General features: G+C 46.2%; 2 protein-coding genes across 2 annotated transcripts in view; both read right to left on the reverse strand.

Moving 5' to 3' along the window:
* LOC128343882 (zinc finger protein 850-like) overlaps positions 1-22,440 on the reverse strand; it is a 37,809-nt gene that overhangs the window by 10,196 nt on the left and 5,173 nt on the right. The window contains exons 3-6 of the mRNA XM_053293316.1: positions 21,071-21,153; positions 20,705-20,831; positions 16,349-17,678; positions 6,865-7,379 (exon numbers count right to left, since the gene is read on the reverse strand). Of these exons, the coding sequence (XP_053149291.1) occupies positions 6,865-7,379; positions 16,349-17,678; positions 20,705-20,831; positions 21,071-21,153 (2,055 nt within the window). The remainder of the gene's footprint in view (positions 1-6,864; positions 7,380-16,348; positions 17,679-20,704; positions 20,832-21,070; positions 21,154-22,440) is intronic.
* On the reverse strand, positions 7,626-13,041 carry LOC128345538 (zinc finger protein 202-like). The gene is made up of 6 exons (XM_053297610.1): positions 12,888-13,041; positions 11,346-11,907; positions 10,486-10,609; positions 9,917-9,999; positions 9,446-9,572; positions 7,626-8,696 (listed from the first exon to the last, which is right to left on the reverse strand). Exons 2-6 carry the CDS (start codon positions 11,742-11,744, stop codon positions 8,656-8,658), a joined length of 774 nt encoding a protein of 257 aa, XP_053153585.1. The 5' UTR covers positions 11,745-11,907; positions 12,888-13,041; the 3' UTR covers positions 7,626-8,655.

The raw sequence follows: 22,440 nt of genomic DNA on the forward strand, positions 1-22,440 counted from the left end.
AAAATAAATAAATAAATAAACAAACAAACAAACATTTCTATAACTGCCACTAACAAATGTTCCCTGGGCAGCCACAGATTTACATATCGGGCAGTATAAAAATATGATGAATTAATAAATAAATACAGTGAAATGAATGGCAAAACTCATACAGAGACTATGAGGAGGATCCTTCATGTGACTGGCATTGACCAATGTTTCAAGCAGCATACCTCCGCTATCTCCCTACTCACAGTTGCTGGGTCTGCTTTACCCTTTTGCAAAGTATGACAATAAGACAACCCTAACCCCGCTTCACACCACAGATATAAACATAACTACAAATTTAAACTTTTGAAAGTAGTTCCAAGGTATCCAAAGGGCTGTCTAGATCTCATCCCAGAGGATTTGGCCATCATGACCTCCTGGCTAAGCACACGGGAGAATAGATGCTCCCAGTGGGGGTTTCCCTACTTTCCTGCCCAGCATCCCCTTACGAGGACAATGAATATCTATATACCGCTTTCTAACCAGAGTCCTCGAAGCGATATATGGTTCCCTTTCCCCAAAGGGCTCACCATCTTAAAACGAAATATAAGGCAGACACCAGTAACAGCCGCTGGAGGGATGCTGTGCTGGGGATGGATAGGGCCAGTTGCTCTCCCCCGACTAAATAAAGAGAATCACCACTGCTAAAAAGCTGCCTCTTTGCTCATTTAGCAGTGGGGTGCTGAGCACACACCCCACATGCTTTTTGCTCTCCCAGATCGCGGACAGGTTGGAAAAGATAACGAAGTGGCCGGGTCAATGCACAGCCCCTCTTCCCTTGCAAATGCATTGATGAGAGTGGACAGGACCCCTCCAGACTGACTCTCCAGTGGGGAGCTGGGGGGAGGGGTCCTCCGCCCCCTGGCACATCTACCCCCCGTTTTTCTTTCCTACCCTGCTGCACCGCGCGCCACACCCCACCCCACATACTCTTTGAACTCACCAGGCCCCCCCCTTAGGGGCCGACAACAATGCTACAAGCGAGACAAGCAAAGGCTCTTTTTCTCGAGGGGAGGGGGGAATACCCTTGCATTGCACTGGCCCGCTCCCCCGCACCTCTCTAGGACTGTGCACTCGTTCCCCTTAACCCTCCGCCTGCCTCGTCCCCGGAAAGACCTAGTAGGAAGCTCAAGCTTTGAGACTTGCGGGGCGGGGAGAAGGCGGGATCTAGGGCAGAGAGCGCCCCCTCCGACACACACACACCTCGTCTTCGCTGCCTGCTGCTGGTGGTCTTGGCTATGCCCACCGCTTTTGCTCTCAACTGCTGCACGATCGGCATCCCCGCTTCTTCCCCTGTTTGCAGGTGCTATTAGAATCGTATGGGAGGAGAGCTGGTCTTGTGGTAGCATTAACAAGCATAACTTGCCGCTCTGGGAAGAACAAGAAGGTTCCAAGTTCCCTCTCTGGCATCTCCAAAATGCCAGTTCCATGCTAGGGATCATTAGGAAGGGGATTGAAAATAAAACGGCTAATATTATAATGCCCTTATATAAAACTATGGTGCGACCACACTTGGGAGTACTGCGTACAATTCTGGTCACCACATCTTAAAAAGGACATTGTAGAACTGGAAAAGGTGCAGAAGAGGGCAACCAAGATGATCATGGGCCTAGAGCACCTTTCTTATGAGGCACGGCTACAATACCTGGGGCTATTTCATTTAGAAAAAAAGACGACTGCGGGGAGACATGAATTGGGCACTCTAGGTGCCTGACTCTGTGCATGCCCAGGCTGCATGCAACCCGAGCACGCACACAACCACCCTGGCCCAGGTGTTATCTGCACCCTCTAACCCTGGTTAGGGGCCAAGTTATAAGGTTGGGCTAGCAGGGCAGAATTGGGAGGGATCTTGGCACTCCGCATGAGCAGCCCAACTCAGGCTAGGCTCCCTAGTCTGGGTTGGGCTGCTTGTGTGAATAGCCTCTGTGTCTTAAAAACAACTGGAAAACACATTATTTAGTTCATGGGTTCTCAACCTTGGGTTCCCAGATGTTGTTGGACTCCATAATCCCCAACCCAAGGCCATTGGGGCTGGGGATTATGGGAGCTGAAGTCCAAAAACATCTGAGAACCCAAGCTGAGAATCCCTGATTTAGTTGGTAGATTACCACCCATGGTAAAGGGTGCCTATAAAAAGCAGGGCTGCATAACTTTGGGCCTCCAAATGTTTTTGGACAACAACTCCCATTATCCATAGTCACAGTGGCCAATAGGGCTGATGGGAGTTGGAATCCAGCAGTAAATTGGTAGATTACAGCAGCACTTAATAACAGCATGGCAGAGGGGGTGTCTATCTTTAAAGCAGGGTTGGATAACTGCTGGAGGAGGGGTTACAAGAGCCTATCTTTAGATCTCTAGATTGATAAAAGACATATGAATGTGTCATAGTTGGCAAAGCAAAGAACTCTGTGGTTTCTATGACACAAGCATTCAAGAACTATCCTCCCTTCTCTGTTGTTATATGGTTTGCGTGGCAACAGAAGTTTTGTCACACTTCAAGCATTTCAGTGGTCTCACAGGAAGCGTTCCAATCTGGCTATCTTTCCTCCCTCTTCCATTCGAACTGAGGGCCTAAAAAGTCCTGACACCACAGTGGCCTGGAGGTTGAATGTTTCCTGGAGGAATAATAGGTGAATTTGCTACATGCCTTGATTTTCTCCCAGGATATTTACTATAAGACATTGTATTTTGTGGGAAGAACTGTGTTTTGTAGAGCTGCATCAGACAGAAATCCAACAGGTGTACCTGTTCCTCCAGGTCCAGAGGCTTCTCTATACCAGTTGTAGGGGAGCAACAGAGCTTGAGAGGGGACACACACACCCATCTCTTCCTAGTGGGCTTCCCAGGGGCAACTGGTGGGAAACAGGATGCTGGACTAATTAGGCCTTGAATCTGGTCCAGCAGGGCAGGAAAGTCTCCACTGTGCCCTCTGGAAATGCATTAGGCAGACACATGATCAAGGACATCCCTAGCATGTTATTGGGAAAACAGCATTTCTTCCTGGATGCATCCCTCCCCAGCCCAATCTTGGGCTGAAAGACCAAGGCACAGTGTAGGAGCGTGCAGCCCCATTTTATTTATTTTACTGTTCAATTTCTATGCTGCTTTTCATTAAAATAATCCCAAAGAGGCCTGGGATTCTTACAAGAGATAATACAAGAGAGTCTATAAACTCCTTACAGCTGATATGGCATGCAAGATGAGCACCATAGGCGGAACTGGGAGGGACAGCCAGGGCAGGTGCCCTAGGCACCACTGAGGAGTGGGCGCCATGCCAGTTCCTGCCACCCCCACCCCATTGCCCACCTGCCCAGCCCCAGGGCTGCTCAGCCACTTGCCATCCTGCTTGCCTTGCCATCCTCGCCTAGGATCGAAGAGACCTAGGATGATCTGAGCAGCCTGCAAACTGCAGAACTCTTCTCTCCCCGCCTCTCAGCTGATCGGCGGGAGTAGGCCTCCCTGAAGCCTGAACTCGGCAGGCCCCAAGCAAGTCAGGAGGCAGGCAGGCAGGCACAGGCAAGGCAGGCAGAGTTCTCTGCAGCAGAAGACCCTCTGCCCAGAACATCCAGCACAGTTTTTGCCAGGTAGACCGTGAATTCCTTTTTGTGGTGTCCCCCCACCCCCGGATATATAGGGATCTGCTTGCCATAGGGTTTTGATATGGGAGGGTGGAGACTAAGAAGTCTCTGAATATTTAATTTAAAACAGATTGAAAAATTTGCTGGCTTTAAAAACAAAAACTATCTTAAAAGGCCTATAAGTGGCTTGTTTCATGGCAGAAAATTACAAAAACCTCTGGAACAAATATTTATTTATTCATGTATTTATTCATTTATAAATGCACTTATGTTCAAGTTGTTTTGCAACCCAGAAGGTCTGAGTGAGAACTGTGAAGCATGTGTTGTGCTTTTATTTTATTTTATTTTGCTTGTGTGTGAACTGCTCTCCAATAACTTGCAGGGTCTTCAGGGTCAATCTGGCCAACATGTGAATGCAGCACCTCCATTCCAGAGGAGATGTGTGTTAAAGGGCTTTAAAAGCCTCATGTGAAAAACCTCCTGGAATCAAACTTCACTGAATTTGTTCAGAATTCTGAGAAAACAAACATAGGCTCACCCTGCAAGGTTGAAAGTCTCCTTTGCTAATCTGCAGCGAGGGGGGCCATTTTAATAATTAGCATTGCTAGTATGTTCTAGGCATTAAAAGTAGCACAAATATATAGTACTCAATGTATATCACTATATATTGCGAAGTGTGCGTGTGTGCATTCAGTGAAATGTATTTCCAGGCAGCATACTTAATTTGAAATATCAGACTTAAATCCTTGGGGGCCTGGGGTGTGTGGAGGCCCTGGACTTTGAGGGGCTGGGGGCCCATTTTAAAATCTCATCTTGGCCCATTCCAACCTTGCTATGCCCCTGGCAGTCATTACACATGGGTTTCTGCACAACACCTGCACAGAAGAAACCTCCATGTAGAAAATGTGTCTCTTGTAAATTGACCCTGAATTGTCCATCTATGACTGGGATATCTGAGAGTTAGAGGCAATAATAAAAGAACAGCACACTGCTTGTGACAGGAAGGGGCAAATTACAATGATTTCTTAGTCTGGCAGGGGCTGGTTTTGGCCCTGGCAGAACTTGGCTGTCTGCTCCTGTTGCAAATGCCTCTATCTAGTGTGGCAAACTAATGTATCCTCCTCCCTCCTGGTGTCAAAGTAAGCACTAGTGTGGTGAATGCACATATACCCCATCATGAGCCAACAGTCATCACAAGACAAAGGCTGGCAGGAATCATTCACTGGTTTATAGACCACCCCCCCGGCCACCTTCTTCTTCCCCTATTTTGCTAGTGGCTATTTGGGCAGGTGATCCTCTAGGACAAAGTCATGTTTTTTAAAAAGAATGAGATGAGACAGAGAAAATGACACTTGGAATCCTCGCATAACTCCTGACTGTTGTTCTAAGTCTTTTACAGAGATGGCTCATGTTTTCAGGTTTTGATCAACAACCATGTCTAGATGGTACAGTGTTCCTTTTAACAGGGATTTCCAGATGTTGATGACTACAAGTCCCATCATTCCTGTTTGGACAGGGGTGCAATTTCAGTGCTTGCCCTAGGCGCCATTTTCCCTAGATACGCCTCTGATGAGCACCCCAGCTTGCCATGTCCCTGCTTTTTAGCTCATGAGTGAAAATTAAAGCATCGTAAAGTTTTTTTAATTCCCTATTATTGTGGATGACTGAATTCTATTTTATGCTCACACTATCCCTGCAAGGTAAGTGAAGATAAGATTTAGCAGCTGCCTCAGTGTCCCTCTTCTGTGAGATTCCTGGCTTAGAGGGCTCTGAAGCTGACTCTCTTCATTCCATGTTCCCTCTCTGGCTTCTCCAAGATAGGGCTGAGAGAGAGATTCCTGCTTGTAACGTTGGAGAAGCTGCTGCCAGTCTGTGAAGACAATACTGAGCTAATTTTAACTCCACTTATAGCATCATTTTTAATTTGAATTGCAGCTACTCTATCCATATAACAGAATAGGGATGGGCCCGGACCGGTACGGAGGCCATAGAAAAAGCCTCCGGACCAGTCCGGACCTGGGCGGTGTGGTTCGGGTGGGGGGGGTATCACGCGCGCACGTCACAGAGACGTGAAGCGCGCGCTCGTCTCTGTGACGTGCGCGCGCGCAAAGGACTGCTGGGAGTTTTTTCAAGCAACGTAGGGGAAGGGGCGGCAGGGAGGTGTCCTGCCGCCCCAACTACTCTTAGGATTACGGCGCCAGAGCGGGAAAGCAACGGGAGGGGTAAGTAAACCCTCCCGCCGCTCTTAAAGCTACTCCCCACCCCAGTGCCAGACCGCAGTTGGCGGTTCCGTGCACACCCCTATAACAGAGTGGACAACCTTGCCTGGTATTGGGTTAGTATATAAGGATTTTACAGTGTCCCAATATTAGAACAGTATTAATGTTCCAGTATTAAATTTCTCCATGTATGCAAACTAATAAATGTCTGTTCACTAAATCAAAAGCCTTTTCAGCATCTAAAAAAACAAATGCTGTCTCAATCTTATTTATATAACAATTCATTATTAGCAGAGCTCTTTTAGTTACACCAGATAAACATCTATTTGACAGAAAGCCTGTGTGATCTTTATAAATATCCTTAGCTAAAATCTGATTTAATTGAATTGACAAAACAGCTGTATAAATTTTGCAATCCAGATTTAAGAGTGAATAGGACAGTATGAACTCACTAATGAACTATCCTTCTTTGGATTGGAGATTATGATAACATTTGCCTCATACCATGACATTGGAACTAACTGACATAAACATTCATTGAACAAAAGAACTAAAAGGTTTTATTAATTTATTCAGGAAGGACTTATAAAATTCAGAGAAACCATTTAGACCAGGAAGGTTATTCAACTTTAATTTCTTAATAACACTCACTATTTCATCTCCTGTTATTGTTGCATTTTTAAAATCCCTTTCTCTTCGGTAATTTGTGGCAAGTTGATTCCATTAAGATATTGTTCAAAATTGGAAGAGTTTATGAAAAGTCAGCTTCCATTGATATAGACCAAGGAATCCTGCGTCTCCTTTCTATGACCATGGCTAAAGAACAGACATAAGTCCCTAATAGACCTGGAATGCTCTCTCAGGCAGCTGTCTTTGCTACCTCAGATTTCATGTAGCCGCTTTACAGATGTGAGAAGACAGATAAGCTGATGCCCAAGTGGCTTACCATCTCTGAGTATCTGTCATCTTCCTTATGTGTATTCTGTGATACTTGTTTAGGTCTGAGTGGGAACTGACAATCTTTCCCCACACGCATCATTATGGGTTTTTCCCTGTGTGGATTCTTTGATGGGAAGTAAGGTGCTGCTTCTGACGGAAGCTCTTTCCACACATTGAGCACTGATATGGTTTTTCCCCTGTGTGGGTTCTTTGATGACAAGTAAAGTGTGAGATGTAGCTGAACTTCTTTCCACATTTTGAGCACCGATATGGTTTCTCCCCTGTATGGATGCTTTGATGGGAAATAAAGTCATTTCTCAGACGGAAACTCTTTCCACACTCTGAGCATCGATACAGTTTCTCCCCTGTGTGGATTCTTTGATGGTAAGTAAGGTGAGCCTTCTGACGGAAGCTCTTTCCACATTCTGAGCACTGATATGGTTTCACCCCTGTGTGGATTCTTTGATGCTTCGTAAGATGTGACATCTCCCTAAAGTTCTTTCCACACAGCAAGCACTGATATGGTCGCTCCCCTGTGTGGATTCTATGATGGCAAGTAAGCTGTGGCCTGTGATTGAATTTCTTTCCACACTCTGAGCATTCATATTTTTTCTCATCTATATCCATTCTTTGCTGTGTGCTAAGGCTTGGATTACTGTATAAGAGCTTTGCATATTGAGGGTATTTATTGCTTCTGTTTCCATTGCAAGCTTTTGTTTGGACTGGAATTTCATGGATATCAAAGCATTCAGAATCAGCAGTTTTCTTCTCCCACAGATATTTTGTTTCCGCTTTCCTTCTCTGCAGTTCATCCTCTTTCTCATTCTCCCCTCCATCATCTGCAGCAATAAAGTCAGCCTCCCAGTGAGGCACAAACAGAGCTCAAATCACAGAAGAAACCCAGTTTACTGTTGCTTGAATTTTTTAAAAAGTGGGTTTTTTCATGGGGAACCAGATCTTGTTATGCCCCTGTACATTGGCTCTAACTGGCAGCCCGGGAGGTGGCTGTGTAATTGATTTTTATGTGCTCCACAAGCATAAAAGCCTGGCTCAATCTTCCGTGGGAAAATATGAATTAACAGGGCCAGAAAGATCTCTGCATCACAGTTTGGAAGCTGCCTGTCACAGTAGACTAAACTGGGTAAGGCAGACCAATGGCAGTTTCATGTTCTGGTAGCTCCTATGAAACCTGGGACCCAAATGATCCATCACTATGACCTTCCCCTTTCACAGCTCAGAGATCCCTTCCAATATTGACTGAATATTGACTTCAATGACTTCACACGTCATGGCAATAAGTAAGGTGTCAGCAAACTCCAGTTCCCAGCAACTGTATACTCCAGGTGCAATCTGCAAGTTCCGCTCCACACATGTTGTCCGAACCCATCAAGGTTGGTTTCCCCAGCTGCACTTCCCTTTGGGAACCTGACAACTGTAAACAACTTCAAATCTAGCTGACAGTTAGCTAGAGGGGAGGGGATTCCTGGAGGGGAATTTGACATCAGTGCAACACGCCGAGAGCAGAATTTGCAACTCACCCCAGAAGTGCATGCTCACCAGTACCTGGGGGTTGGTGGAACCCTAGTTGCCACCATGACAATGGGAAGTTGCCTACTGGCTGTTTCTCCTTGCATATCAAGTGGAACAAAAAGGGTTGGAAAAGCCATGCCTGGGTTCATGGCTAGGAATAAGTCAGACAGTGTACGGAAGAGCAGGGGAGGGGAAGCCCTGTTCCTTTGAGACACCTCTGAGAAAGAGCATCTTTACTATTCCTAGGTGACCCAATAAATGGCAGATGTGTGTATTCTAGAACAAACTTTACTGAATCCAATAAGTCCAGGATAGGCTGAGAAACTGAACAGAAAAGGAGAAGTTTTAAATATAACGGAGTTTTACTGTAACAGTCTAAAGACTCCAGGGGTGGCAGCTATTCCTATAACAAATGGAAGCAAAGAATTGTGTTATTCCAAGGAGAAGAAAAGGAGGCTATTGGGATCAGTGTTCTCTCTAATTTTTTTTTATGTGTGCAGAATGATTTGTTTTGGGCAGCAGTATCAAGGCAGTGTGTGTGCATATGCATTCAGAGTGGGGCCTCCCTGATTCAGCCTGAGCAGAATCTAAATTTAACTGAGTGGACATCAAAAATTGTGTGAGCGCAAGCACATGCGCACGCCTTAGAGGGAACACTTATTGGGATCCTCTTTTATGCAATAAACCATCTTGCACGATTTGGCTAGAGGGTATTGATATGACTTCCGGCAGAGAGGGTAGTGATTGCATTTGAGGAAGTATTAGTAATTACACCAACAAAGAGGTGTGGGGCCTTTCAAACCTCTGAGGAAACTCAGCCTCCCAATAATGAATGGGCTAGGGATTTCACTGAAATTTGAACTAAGCGCAAAGACAATGTTCAGGAAATAGATCTTGCAGAAATCAGAGAAGGATCAGATCCCACACATGTGCCAATACCAGACACAGAGGTAGCATAGCAAGGAAAAACTCTCACTACTGCAAGGTTATTATGAGGTGACAGAGTTGCTGCGCCGATCTATTTTGAAGTTAAATATGGGCCCTCAAGGGCATCCAAAACCAGAGAAGAGCTACGAATGGTGTCCTCAATCACAACCCTCTAGTTCACTGCTGCAGACCAACAATAGCAGCAAATGGAAGGAGGGGACTTACCCAGAGAGGCCAGATGCCCACAGGTCTCCTCCAAGATTTCTCTATGCAGAGCTTTTTGGCCTGCATCCAGCAGGGTCCACTCCTCCGCTGAGAAATTCACCAAAACATCTTCCAAGGTCACCGGACCCTGAAAGAAGGAGGAAACATTTTCTCCTAATGCACCAATCCAGAGAAGCAATAATTACAGGGTGGCTGGGAGTTCTTCTTCATGGCCCAGAGCATCCCCAGTGGCCTCCGAAGCCTTCAAAGTGGCTAGGGCAATATAATAGCAATAGCAACAGCAATAGCACTTACATTTATATACCGCTCTATAGCTGGAAGCTCTCTAAGCGGTTTACAATGATTTAGCATATTGCCCCCCAACATTCTGGGTACTCATATAAGCCAAGGGAGAAAGGCAAATGCTTTAAGACAGAGGGATATGCAGGGTATAGAAGCTCCCAGGCTGTTCCTACATGATCCCTCCCTTACCTGGTGCAGTTGCACAGAGGCTATCTCTGCTTGGCCAGAAAGAGGAGAAGGCCTAGATGAAAGAGCCAAAGTTATTTCACCACCTGTGAAAGAAACCAAAAATGATGCCTCATCACTCAAGCAGCCTGTTTCACCTTTGATTATTTTATGTACATTTTGCTACCTTGTCTTTCATTCAAGAGCTCCCAAGATGGCTGACACCACATTCAATGACATCTGCACCAACGTTTTTAGGAAGTAAACAATTACAGCAAAATAGTAAACACAGATTCAACCAGCAACAGTGCAAAAGTGAAACTGGACATATTACAAGTCAGTGAGAATAAAAGCCTCCTCAGCTGCCTCTGAAATGTTTTTTCCATTAAAAAAAAAATCTCAACAAGAACGTAAAAGCAGCCCACAGATTTCAGGTCTTTTCATGAGAAAGAAAGTTAAAATATGCCCCATTAATCTTCTCAGTTTCCACTGATTAGGGAAGCTGCTGCTCTTGAATAGTTCCGGAAAGAAGAGAAAGGAAGTGATCAAGAGACAGCCCCCTCGGAAACAAAGTTCATCCCATTATGCCTTACCCAGCGAGGTGGCACCTCCTTCACGCTTTTCCACAATCCACCTAAACAGTGGACTTTTTCTATGGTCCGATGAATCCAGCACTTCCGTGGAGAAATCAGGGTCCACCTTTGATGGCTTCTGCCACTAAAAGACCAGAGAGGGAATGGAAAGAGGAAACAGTTGACACCCAGAACTGTTCTACCTCATAGGAACCAACTCATACACTTAAGATCTTCCATGGGGATGCTGCTGCACCTTCCCTCCCTGTCTTAAGATACCTTGGCAGTGGCTCTGAGATGGGGGAATAGTCTTAGGTTCCTAAGAAGCAGCTGAGATAACCCCTTCAATGTTTTGAATTTGTTAGTACATTTTGTTAGCTACTTTCTGGATTGTTAATCAAAAGCTGGGATATCAATATTCTAGAATCGTCACTTCTTATTATTATTATTATTATTATTTATTACATTTATATCCTGCTCTTCCTCCAAAGAGCCCAGAGCGGTGCACTACATACTTGAGTTTCTCTTTCACAGCAACCCTGTGAAGTAGGTTAGGCTGAGAGAGAAGTGACTGGCCCAGAGTCACCCAACTAGTTTCATGGCTGAATGGAGATTTGAACTCAGGTCTCCGCGCGGTCCTAGTCCAGCACTCTAACCACTACACCACACTGGCTCTCCTTAGGTATGGCTCAGTCAAAAGAGAGGAGCTAAGAACAGCTCTTCTTGTAATATCCTCACCCCCGCCTCCCAAAATTAGGCTACTAGTTGTGACTGCTAGAACAAGCCTCTGGCTACTACCGTAGTTAGGCTACTACTTATGATTGCTAGAACAACTTAGATTCAGCCCCTGGAAGCTTCCGGGGTGAAAGAGCCATTCACACCTTTTGCTCTTTCTGCTTCTTGGCCTCTGCTTGGCTCAGGAGGAAACCTTCTGCGAGGGCCACTGCCTGGGAACTAGTCTCCGCTCCACATTCTCTGACCCAGCTCTCCATCTCCGGAGGCAGGATGGTCAGGAACTGCTCCAGGATCACTAGGTCCAGGATCTGCATCTTTGTGTGCTTTTCTGGCTTCAGCCACTGACGGCACAGGCTGTGGATTCGGCTGCAAATTTCTCGGGGGCCCTCGGCCTCCTGGTAGCAGAACTGTCTGAGTCTCTGGCGCTTTGCAACCGAACTGGTTGTATCCTCATCCAGCATCTTCTGCACAGTTCTTTCCCAGAATTCCTCACTTCTCTCAGCTTGCATGGCAAGAGGGCCTCTTCCCGCTTCAAGGACACCCATCTCTGCTCTGTACTCCAAGGCAGCTTCCAGAAATAGTGAAGGATCGGCTTGCTCAGTTCTTCTTCAAGTTTCTCTCTTAACGCAAAGATTGTCCACACAGACAGGGCTAATAAGGCTTGTCAAGTCAACAAGCTACTGTCTCTGCAGTAGTGCATTCTTGCAGCTGAAAGGTGTGTTAGAAACAAAAGTGAGTTATGCTATCAACATGGTTTCTCTATGTAATAATAAAAACTGCATTTCCATAATCACCAGTAACAAAGGTTCTCTCTAGCCACAGAGTAAGAAAATTAGATGAATGGCAAAACCTAAAGAGAAACTAGAGACTGTGGGGAGGATGCTTCATGTGAAGGGAACTGACCAATGCTCGACACAGCACACCTCTGAGCTCCCTTCTCACAACTGCTGGATCTGCCTCACCTTTTGCAAAATACCACAGGAAAACCCCTCAACACACACACACACACACACCAGTGACCCACTGCTCCATACTACAAATGTAAGTCCGTTTGAAAGCAGTTCTTTCGGAGGTATCCAAAGGGCTGTCTGGATTTCTTCCCAGAGGATTTGGCTGTCAGTTCCTCCTGGCACAAGGGTGAAAAGATCTCCCAGAGGGGGTTTCCCAGGGTGAAGTGTGCTATAGGGGAGGGGACTCTCCCTCCCTCTTTTCTTCAGTCCCTCCTGTCAATGCATAGTTCCCTCCCATCCCTGTGCCTCCAACTAGCTGGGCTAGGGGCTTCTCTCCCTCTGGGCACCAAGAGTTCCCCTCTAAACTTCCCTGCTTTGCATTTCCCTCCCAGCCTCCATTCATGCCCCTGCAGTCCCCATCATTAGTCAAAGACACTCTGCAATCACTTTTCATTAAATCGAGTAAAGGGGGGGGGGCTCTCGCTTTCTCTTCCCAGCCCCCACTTCTCCCTCCCCTCTTTCCTGCCTGGCATCCCCTGCTAAACCCCACAAGCTTTTTGCTCTCCCTGAACCCAGACAGCTTGGAAACTCCAAGGCCCCCTTCCCGCAACGAGCGTGGGGCGAAACAACAGATCTCCAGTGAGGAGCAGCCCGGAGGGAGAGAGGGGGGGAATGCCGCCCCTCTTGATTTCGCCTATCTCTATCAGTCTTTCACTCCCTGCTGTACCCCGCACCCACCACGGGCTCTCCACGTCCCCCGACGGAGGCTACTGACGAAGCTCCAACTCCAAACCATGTGAAAAAACCAGCAGCTCTTTTCGAAACGGGCGGGGGGAGGGACTACCATTGCGCAGGCTCGCCCCTTCCGTGCCTTTCTAGGACTCTGCACTCACTCCCCTTCACCCTCCGCCTAAGCAAGCGAGCGCGCCACTCGCTGCTCACTTGTGTTGGAGAGACAGTGGCGGGGGAGTCGGGTCCTAAGCGGAGTCTTTGTATTGCCTGCTGTTCCTTCTCCTGGGCGTTCTCGGCCGCTGTCTTTGCTCCAAGGGGCTGGATTTGTCTGGCACCGACTCTCTCCTCCCGCCCAGTAGTACAGAGGAGGGTTTAGCCTCCATAGTGCGGCAGGGAGAAAAGCATGGGCGACTAGTCCGCCCATGTCTGTGCAAACAACGCAGGGGCTGAAATCCACCTCGGGGTCCCTCCCTAGCTTCAGGTTGAGATTGAGCCCTGAGCAGACAGGGTGAGTGCTTATGGAAAACGTACACACACACCCGCATTGAGATCAGGGATGGGTCTTCTCCATTAGGAACTTAGGAAGCTGCCATATACTGTGTCAGACCATTGGTCCATCTAGCTCAGTATTGTCTACACAGACTGGCAGCGCCATCTCCAAGGTTGCAGGCAGGAGTCCAGGGCCGGACTGGGGGCACTGAGAGGGCGATGGAATTACGTGGGGAGGGTGCTTTGTTTTGAGCAGAATTGGTACTTGCAGGGGCGTATCTAGGGTAGGGCAGGAAGGGCAGTGCCACTTGAAGGGGGCGCCATTCTTTAAATTTTTATTTATTTTTTTTAAATGGCCACCAAAAACAAAATGGCCACCGTGCATGCTCAAATGGCCTCTGTGAAGCCCTACGCAATGCCAGGCCTCACAGAGACCATTTGAGCATGGCAGGGGCCATTTTGTTTTCAGAGGCCATTTTTTAAATACAAAATTTATTTTTAAAAATGGCCACCGCACATGCTGAAATGGTCCCTGCAAGGCCCTAGAGGCCAGTGGGGGGAGGGGGAACCTTTACAGACACCCCCCCCCACAGCCTTTAGGAAGCCCCCCAAAGGGGCTACAGGTAATTTTTTTAATTTAATATGTCACTGTACACATATTCAGTTTGGCACTATGTACAGAGAATCAGGGCTTGTGAATACTGAGCTGAAGCTTATGAGCTAGGATTGTATTCATTTGCTTTTACTTTGCTTCTTGTGATAAGTGAGTTAAACGTGATGTCTTAATTATATGGCTATTAATGGTCAGTTTGTCTTTGAATCAGTGTGAAATCCTTAGTTTTAAGGCCCAGTGGGAGTTTCTTGCTCTCTCTCTCTCATTTTAACTGTCTGAAATACTAGAATATATTCCAAGCAGTGACGCAGTTTACTCTGCATATCCTTTAATTATTTTCAGAGTATCTGGGAAAAGTCAAATTCTCCATTTATTTTTAAAACTTATGTAATAGTGATGCTACAGTGCATAGTAGAGAATTAGATAGGCACTTCTGTTTAGTTTTCCAAGTATACCTCCACATAGTATTTGGGTATTTCATGAGCTCCAGCATACTGAAATTTGTAGTTTTCCAGCATTTTTTTGCTCTGGCTATGTCCATTGCCATATAGTTTTTGAAATATTAACAAGCTTGACTTGTATTTTTCAGCTGATATTATGGTTAAGTTATCTGAAAGATGGGTATCAGATGTTTGGACAGGGGGTGCAATTTCAGTGCTTGCCCTAGGTGCTATTGTCCCTAGATACGCCTCTGTGCATTCCACAACCTCGGGGCAGCAGCCGAGAAGGCCCGTCTCTGTGTAGCCATCAAACGAGTTGGCGGCAACTGGAGAGAGACCTCCTCAAGTGACCTCAATGGGCGGTGGGGCTCATAGCAAAGAAGACGCTCTCTTAAATACCTATTATTTAAGAGATTATTAATACTTTATTATTATTATTAATTATTTTAATACTTTATTAATGCTTAATAATAATACTATTAATACTTAATAATTAATACTTAAATATTAATAATATTAATCTAGAATAAGGAACAGAACCCAGGAAAACATTTCAGCTTCTTTCAAACAACTTTTATTTTTAAAAAATCAACAAAGGAATACGAATAAACATAAATATCTAAAATTCTTCTATACAATAGTCCCCAGCCTATTTCCATAATGCCAGAGTGAGTCTTGTTAGTTGCCACAGTGTTGCCTGAGTGGCTCAACGTTGAAATTCTTGAATTTCTGCCTGGATATTTACTATAATACATTTTATTTTTATTTATTGGGGGGGGGCGTGTCTTGTATCTGTACCTCCCAGTCCAGAGGCCTCTGAATACTAGTTGTAGGAGAGCAACAGCAAGAGAGGGGGCATACCTTGAACTCCTGCTTGTAGGCTTCCCAGAGGCAGCTGGTGGGCCACTGTGGGAAACAGGATGATGAACTAGTTAGGCTTTGTCCTTGTCCAGCAAGGGCTTTCTTACGTAGGAAGTGATTGTGGCTGGATCAGGGGATCTGTTAAATATCTAGCTGGACACTTACACTACAGCTGGCATTATGGAGAAGCATTGTGCCTTGTGGAGATCCATTAAGCAGCTATTGACCAAGGACACCTCTAGCAAGTGATTGGGAAAACAGCAGCTACAATTTCTGCCTGGACACATCCTTCCCCAGCCCAATCTCAAGCTGAAAGATCAAAGGAAAGTGAGAGCATGCAGCCCCATTTCTGCAATCAGCATAATTTAAGAGACTGTAGAAAGTCTTTACAGCTTATATTGCATGGAAGCTAAAAAGGGCACCTTAACTTGTAATTGCCTTGGTTTTTAGAACATGAGTGAAAATTTGAAACATCTTAGGGGTTTTTACCCCCTAATTCCCTACTATTTTGGATGACTGGATTCCATTTTATATTCATACCAAGCCTACAAGGTAAGTGCAGATAAGAGATAGAAGTTGCCTCAAGGGCCCTCATCTTGAGATTCCTGGCTTAGAGGGCTCTGAAGCTGGGTCCAAGCAGTCTAGGTCTAACATGCTACCCACTACTCCATACCACCAGTGGCTTCTTGATGCCAGTCAGCTCCATCCCAGCATTTTGTAGCAACCATGTGCTTGACAGAAGTGTCCCACTGCTTATGGGTCGCAATTCCTCATGCAAAATCAAGGACATGCTTCTCCTTGCAGAGAAATCTAAGCAGCACTGAATTATCTACCGGTAGGCTGGAATGAACATCTTTATGAAGAGACAGCTTTCAAAGAGACAGACCAATGGTTCCTCTGTCCCCTTTCTATGACCACAGCTGAAGAAGATTTGCAAGTTCCAAAACAGACCTGGAAGTAGATGTCTTTGCTAACTAAAAATGAATGTAGGTGTTTTATAGTTGTGAGAGGACAAATAAGCTGCTGCCCAAACGGCTTACAATCACTGGGTATCTGTCCTCTTCCCTAAGTGGATTCTTTGATGTTTGTTTAAGTGCGAGCGGGACCTGAATCTCTTTCCACACATACATCGATAAGGTTTATCCCCTATGTGGATTCTTTGATGGGAAGTAATATCTGAGCGTGTATTGAAACTCTTTCCACACACTGAACATTGATATGATCTATTTTGTGTGTGGATTTTTTGATGTTTGTTTAGGTTTGAGCTTCGGTTGAAACTCTTCCCACACACTGAGCACTGATATGGTTTCTCCCCCGTGTGGATTTTTTGATGGCAAGTAAGTTGTGAGCTGTGGCTGAAGCTTTTTTCACACACCAAACATTGATATGGTCTCTCCCCTGTGTGGATTCTTTGATGGGAAGTAAGCTGTGAGCTGTAGCTGAAGGTCTTTCCGCATTCTGAGCATTTATATGGATTCTCCCCTGTATGGATGCTTCGATGGGATGTAAGTTCTCCTCGCTGACGGAAACTCTTTCCACATTCTGAGCACTGATAAGGTTTCTCCCCTGTGTGGATTCTTTGGTGGGACGTAAGGTTAGCCTTCTGGCGAAAGCTCTTTCCACATTCTGAGCACTTATATGGTTTCTCCCCTGTATGGATTCTTTGATGATAAGTAAGATGTGAGTTCTCACTGAAGCTCTTTCCACACACCAAGCACTGATATGGTTTCTCTCCTGTGTGGATTCTTTGATGTGAAGTAATGTCTTTTCTCTGTCGGAAGCTTTTTCCACATTCTGAGCATTGATATGGTTTCTCCCCTGTGTGGATTCTTTGATGACAAATAAGGTCATTTCTCAGACGGAAGCTCTTTCTACATTCTGAGCATTGATATGGTTTTTCCCCTGTGTGGATTCTTTGGTGGCACGTAAGGTATTTTCGCTGACTGAAACACTTTCCACATTCTGAGCATTGATATGGTTTCTCCCCCGTGTGGATTCTTTTATGGCAAGTAAGCTGTGAGCGGTGGCTGAAGTTCTTTCCACACTCTGAACATTGATATGGTTTCTCGCCTGTGTGGAATCTTTGATGGGAAGTAAGATGTGGCCTGTGGCTGAATTTTTCCCCACACTTCGAGCATTTGTATTTTTTCTCGCCTATATCAATTCTTTCATGTATGCTAAGGCTTGAGTTACTATTTAAAAAAAATTCACATTGTTGGTATTTATTCCTTCTGTTTCCATTGCAATCCTTTATTTGAACTGGAATTTTATGCAAATCACAGCATTCCAATGCAGCAGCTTTCTTCTCCCACAGATAATCTGATTCCGTTTTCCTTTCCTGTAGTTCACCCTCTCTCTCATTCTCCCCTCCATCACCTGCAGGAATAAAAGAGCCTCCCAGAAAGGGAGAAACAGAGCTCAGATCAGAGAAGAAACCCAATTTCCTGCTGCTGGAATTTTAAAAATATTTTTTTCCACATGGGAAACATCATCCTTTTAGGTATTAAGCAACCCCTGCTCATTGGTTCTAAATGGCAGCCTAGGGAGTGTTGTGGAATTGATTTTGGGGTAATCCACAATCATAAAGACCCAGATTCAATGTCTTGAGGGAGAATCTGAAATAACTGGGCCAAAAGGACCTCTGCATCACAATTTGGAGGCTCACTGCCAGTCAGAGTACACCATACTGGGGGAAATGGACCATTGGCAGCTTCATTTGCTAGCAAGTTCCCTGAAACTGGATATTACAAAGACTTTCCCTCCCCCATTATTTTGACCTAACTGATCCATCAGTATTACCTCTCCCCCTTCAACAGCTCTCAATCTCACCAGATATTCATGGCTGCAGGAAAGGAGTCACCACCACGGGATATGATGGTGTGGCCATCATGGGATGTGGTGATGGCCACTAGCTTGAACAGCTTTAAAAGGGGCTAAGAGAAATTTATGGAGGACAGGTCTATCAATGGCTACTAATCTGGTGGCTATAGGCCAACTCCAGCCTCAGAGGCAAGATGACTCTGAATACCAGTTGCAGAGGAGAAACAGCAGGAGAGAGGGCATGCCCTCACCTCTTGCCTGTGGGCTTCTCAGGAGCATCTGGTGGGCCACTGTATGAAACAGGATCCTGGATTGCAGTGCATGGGCCTTGAGCCTGATCCAGCAGGGCTGTTTTTGTTCTCATGTTCCTATGTAACGTCCTGGCATGAAGGCATGAGTCTCAAGTTCCAATCCTCATGTGTTGTCTGAACCCATCAATGTTGGGTTCACTATAAGAACATAGAAAGCAGCCTTATTCCAAGTCATTCCATTGGTCCATCTAGCTCAGATTGTCTATACTGATGGGCAGCAGCTCTCCAAGGATTCAGGCAGGAATTTCTCCCAGCCCTTCCTGGGGATGCCAGGAAGTGAACCTGGGACCTTCTGCATGCAAAAGTTCTTCCAAGGAACTATGGATCCACCTCCTAAGGGGAATACTGTATCTTACAATGTTCACATGCAGTCTCCCATAAAAATGCAAACTAAGGCAGACATTGCTTTGCAAAGGGGACAATTCATACATACTACCAAAAAGTCAGCTCTCCTTCTATCTGGGAATCCAACATCTGTAACCAACTTAAAATCAAGTTGACAGATAACTGGCTCCTGGACAATCCCAAGAGGAGAAAAGGGGGCTTGGGGCAGTTCTCTTTTATGCAATAAAGACATCTTGCACTACATTTGGCCAGAGGGGTGTCGAGACATCTTTAGGAGGGGAGGGTGGTGGTTGGATATGAGGAAATATCTAACCCCTGCTAATTTGGCAAAGAGGCACCTTTTAACGTAGTGATTCTCTTTGTTTAGCAGGGAGAGAGTAACTGGCCCTATCCACCCCCAGCACAGTACCTCCAGCGTCTGTTGCTGGTGTCTATCTTATGTTTCTTTTTAGATTGTGAGCCCTTTGGGGTCAGGGATCCATCTTATTTATTTATTATTTCTCTGTATAAACCACACAGCCATTTTTGGAAGGGCGGTATAGAAATCGAGAGGAGAGCTGGTCTTGTGGTAGCAAGCATGACTTGTCCCCACAGCTAGGCAGGGTCTGCCCTGGTTGCATATGAATGGGAGACTTGATGTGTGAGCACTGCAAGATATTCCCCTCAGGGGATGAAGCCGCTCTGAGAACAGCAGAAGGTTTCAAGTTCCCTCCCTGGCTTCTCCAAGATAGGGCTGAGAGAAATTCCTGCCTGCAACCTTGGAGAAGCCGCTGCCAGTCTGTGAAGACAATACTGAGCTAGATAGACCAATGGTCTGACTCAGTATATGGCAGTTTCCTATGTTCCTATGTTCCTAAATCGAATAAATAAATAAAATAAATATTAGTAACTACTCCAGTAGACAGGTGTGTGGTCTTTCAAACCTCTGAGGAATCTCTGCCATCCAATGAGGAATGGACTGGACTAAGCATTAAGTTGGAAAATAGACCTTGGAGAAATCAAAGAAGGACCGGATCCCACACGTATGTGCCAATATCAGACACAGAAGAGGGAAAGGAAGGGAGAACTCTCACAATTCCAAGATTACTAGGTGAACCCGCACAGAACATCTGTGCACTAGGACTTTGTTGCTCACCTTGTCCCCCACCACATTCCCTGCTTTATTGCTCAATGTCAGCCACCCACTGCCAGTCTGTGAAGACAATACTGAGCTAGATGGATCTATGGTCTGACTCAGTATATGACAGCTTCCTATGTCCCTATGTCACTCTCAGCTGCCCCCTCCCCACCGCTTGCTCCCTCGCCCCCTCCCCACCTCTCCCTCGCCCCCTCACCCCTGCTCGTTAGCTCACTTGGCCCCTCTCCGCCACTCACCCCCTCTTTGCCGCTTGCTTGCCCCCTCCTCGCCCGCTCACTCGCTGCCTCACTCACTAGCCCCCTGCCCACCCCCCTGCCCACCCGCTCACTTGTTCACTTGCCCCTCCCCCATCTCACTCTCATTCACTTGCACTCCCCTGCCACTCGCTCACTCACTCGCCCCCTACCCACTCCTCTTCCCTATCTGCATATAGAATCCCCACTGCCCAATCACCAAAGTGCTTCTGCTCTGATATTTCTGATTGGTAAAGCACTCTGTGGGTGGGGCTTGCCATGTAAGACCGCGTGTGTGTGTGTGTGTGTGTGTGTGTGTGTGTGTGTGTGTGTGTATTTATGAGATGACAGAATTGCTGTGCTGAACAGTGTTCTACCCAACAGGGATTCCTAGATGATGTTGACTACATCCCAGTGTTATAGGGAGCACTGGTGCTGATCTATTTTGAATTTAAATATGTGGTCTTGTGCATCCAAAGCCAAGCAAGAACCACCAATGATGTCCTCAACCACAGCCCTCTAGATCACTGTTGCAGACCAACAGCAGCAGCAAAAGGGAAGGAGACGCCTTACCCAGAGAGGCCAGATGCCCACAGATCTCCTCCATGACTTCTGAATGCAGAGCCCATTGGTCTGGATTCAACAGAGCCCACTCCTCTCCTGTGAAATACACAGCCACTTCCTCAAAGGTCACCAGACCCTGAAAGAAGGAGGAAATATTTTCTCCTAAGAGTTAATACATCAATCCAAGAGTAAGGGTGAGATGGCTGAGAGTTCTTCTGCAGGGCCCAAAGCTTCCTCAGTGGCCTTCAAAGCCTTCCGAGTGGGCGGCATTAGCAGTCTAAGATAAGGGAGAGAGGCAGATTCTTTAAGACATGTGCAGGGGATAGAGGCCCCCAGGCTGTACCCCTCTTTTCTTCTGCATGATCTCTCCCCTACCTGGCCCAGTTGCACAGAGGCTGTCTCTGCTCTGCCAGAAAGAGGAGAAGGCCTGGACGGAAGAGCCAGTGTGACTTCGCCACCTGGGAGGGGGAACAAAATGTAATATTATTATTAAAATATGTATATCCCGCCCCTCCAGTACAATACTGCTCAGGGTGGCTCACAACAGTAAAAGTAATATAAAGTTTAAAACAGCAAAACAAATAAAACACAGCAGAAAATAAAATCAATTAAAACAAACTCAATTAAAAACAAAAAATATTAAGTCCAACAATTTATAATTAAAAGATTTTAAAAGCAGATGGGTTTTGAGATCTTTTTAAAAAATCCTAAGGGAGGGAAGATGGCAAAGTTCTTCAGGGAGGGCATTCCATAGCCAAGGGACCACAGCCGAGAAAGCATTGTCCCCACCAATCTCAGTCAAAGGCAGGGCCATGAGCATGGCTCAAGATGTTGAACAAAGAGCCCTGGCAGATTCATATAAGTGAATGTGGTCCAACAGATACCTCAGCCCCAAGCTGTGTAGGGCTTTAAAGGTCAAGCCCAGCACTTTGAATCGGGCCTGGAAGCAAACCAACAACCAGTGAAGCTGCCACAGGACAGGTGTAATCCTTGAGGAGTGACTAGCACCCACGAGCATCCTTGCAGCTACATTCTGGAGTAGCTGAAGCTTCCAAACAATCTTCAAGGACAGCCCCATGCAGAGAGCATTGCAGTGATCCAATCTGGATGTTACTAGTGCATGAGTGACTGAGGTCAGGGCCAACTTCTCCAAGTAGGGTAGCAGCTGGCATACCAGCCGTAGCTGGTAAAAGACACTCCTGCACACTGCCACCACCTATACCTCCAAGGACAGCATCGGGTCCATAAGCACCCCCAAGCTGCAAACATGGTCTTTCAGGGGGAGTGTGACCCCCATCGAGGACCAGATCTAACTCACAACTCAGATAATCAGTTTTACCAGCCCAGAGCACTTTCATCTTATCTGGATAAAATTTCGATTTGTTTGCTTCCATCCAATCCAAAACAGCCTGCAGACACTGGTTCAGGTCATCCACTGCCTTTCTGAGGTTAGCTGACCTAAATAATAGGTAGAGCTGGGTTTCATCAGCATTTTGATGACACCATAGCCCATACCTACGGATGACCTCTCCCAGTGGTTTCATGTGGATGTTAAACAGCCTGGGGGACAAAATAGAACTCTGCGGCACCCCACAGGCCAATGGCCAAGCAATGGAGCAGGCGTCCCTCAGCACCAACTTCTGGGTGAGACCCTCAAGGTAAGATCAGAGCCACTGTATCACAGTGCCCCGAAGTCCCAACCCAAAGAGGCGGCCCAAAATACCATGGTCGATGGTATCAAAAGC

Source organism: Hemicordylus capensis, chromosome 2, assembly GCF_027244095.1.
Source record: "Hemicordylus capensis ecotype Gifberg chromosome 2, rHemCap1.1.pri, whole genome shotgun sequence".
Lineage (NCBI taxonomy): Eukaryota > Metazoa > Chordata > Lepidosauria > Squamata > Cordylidae > Hemicordylus > Hemicordylus capensis.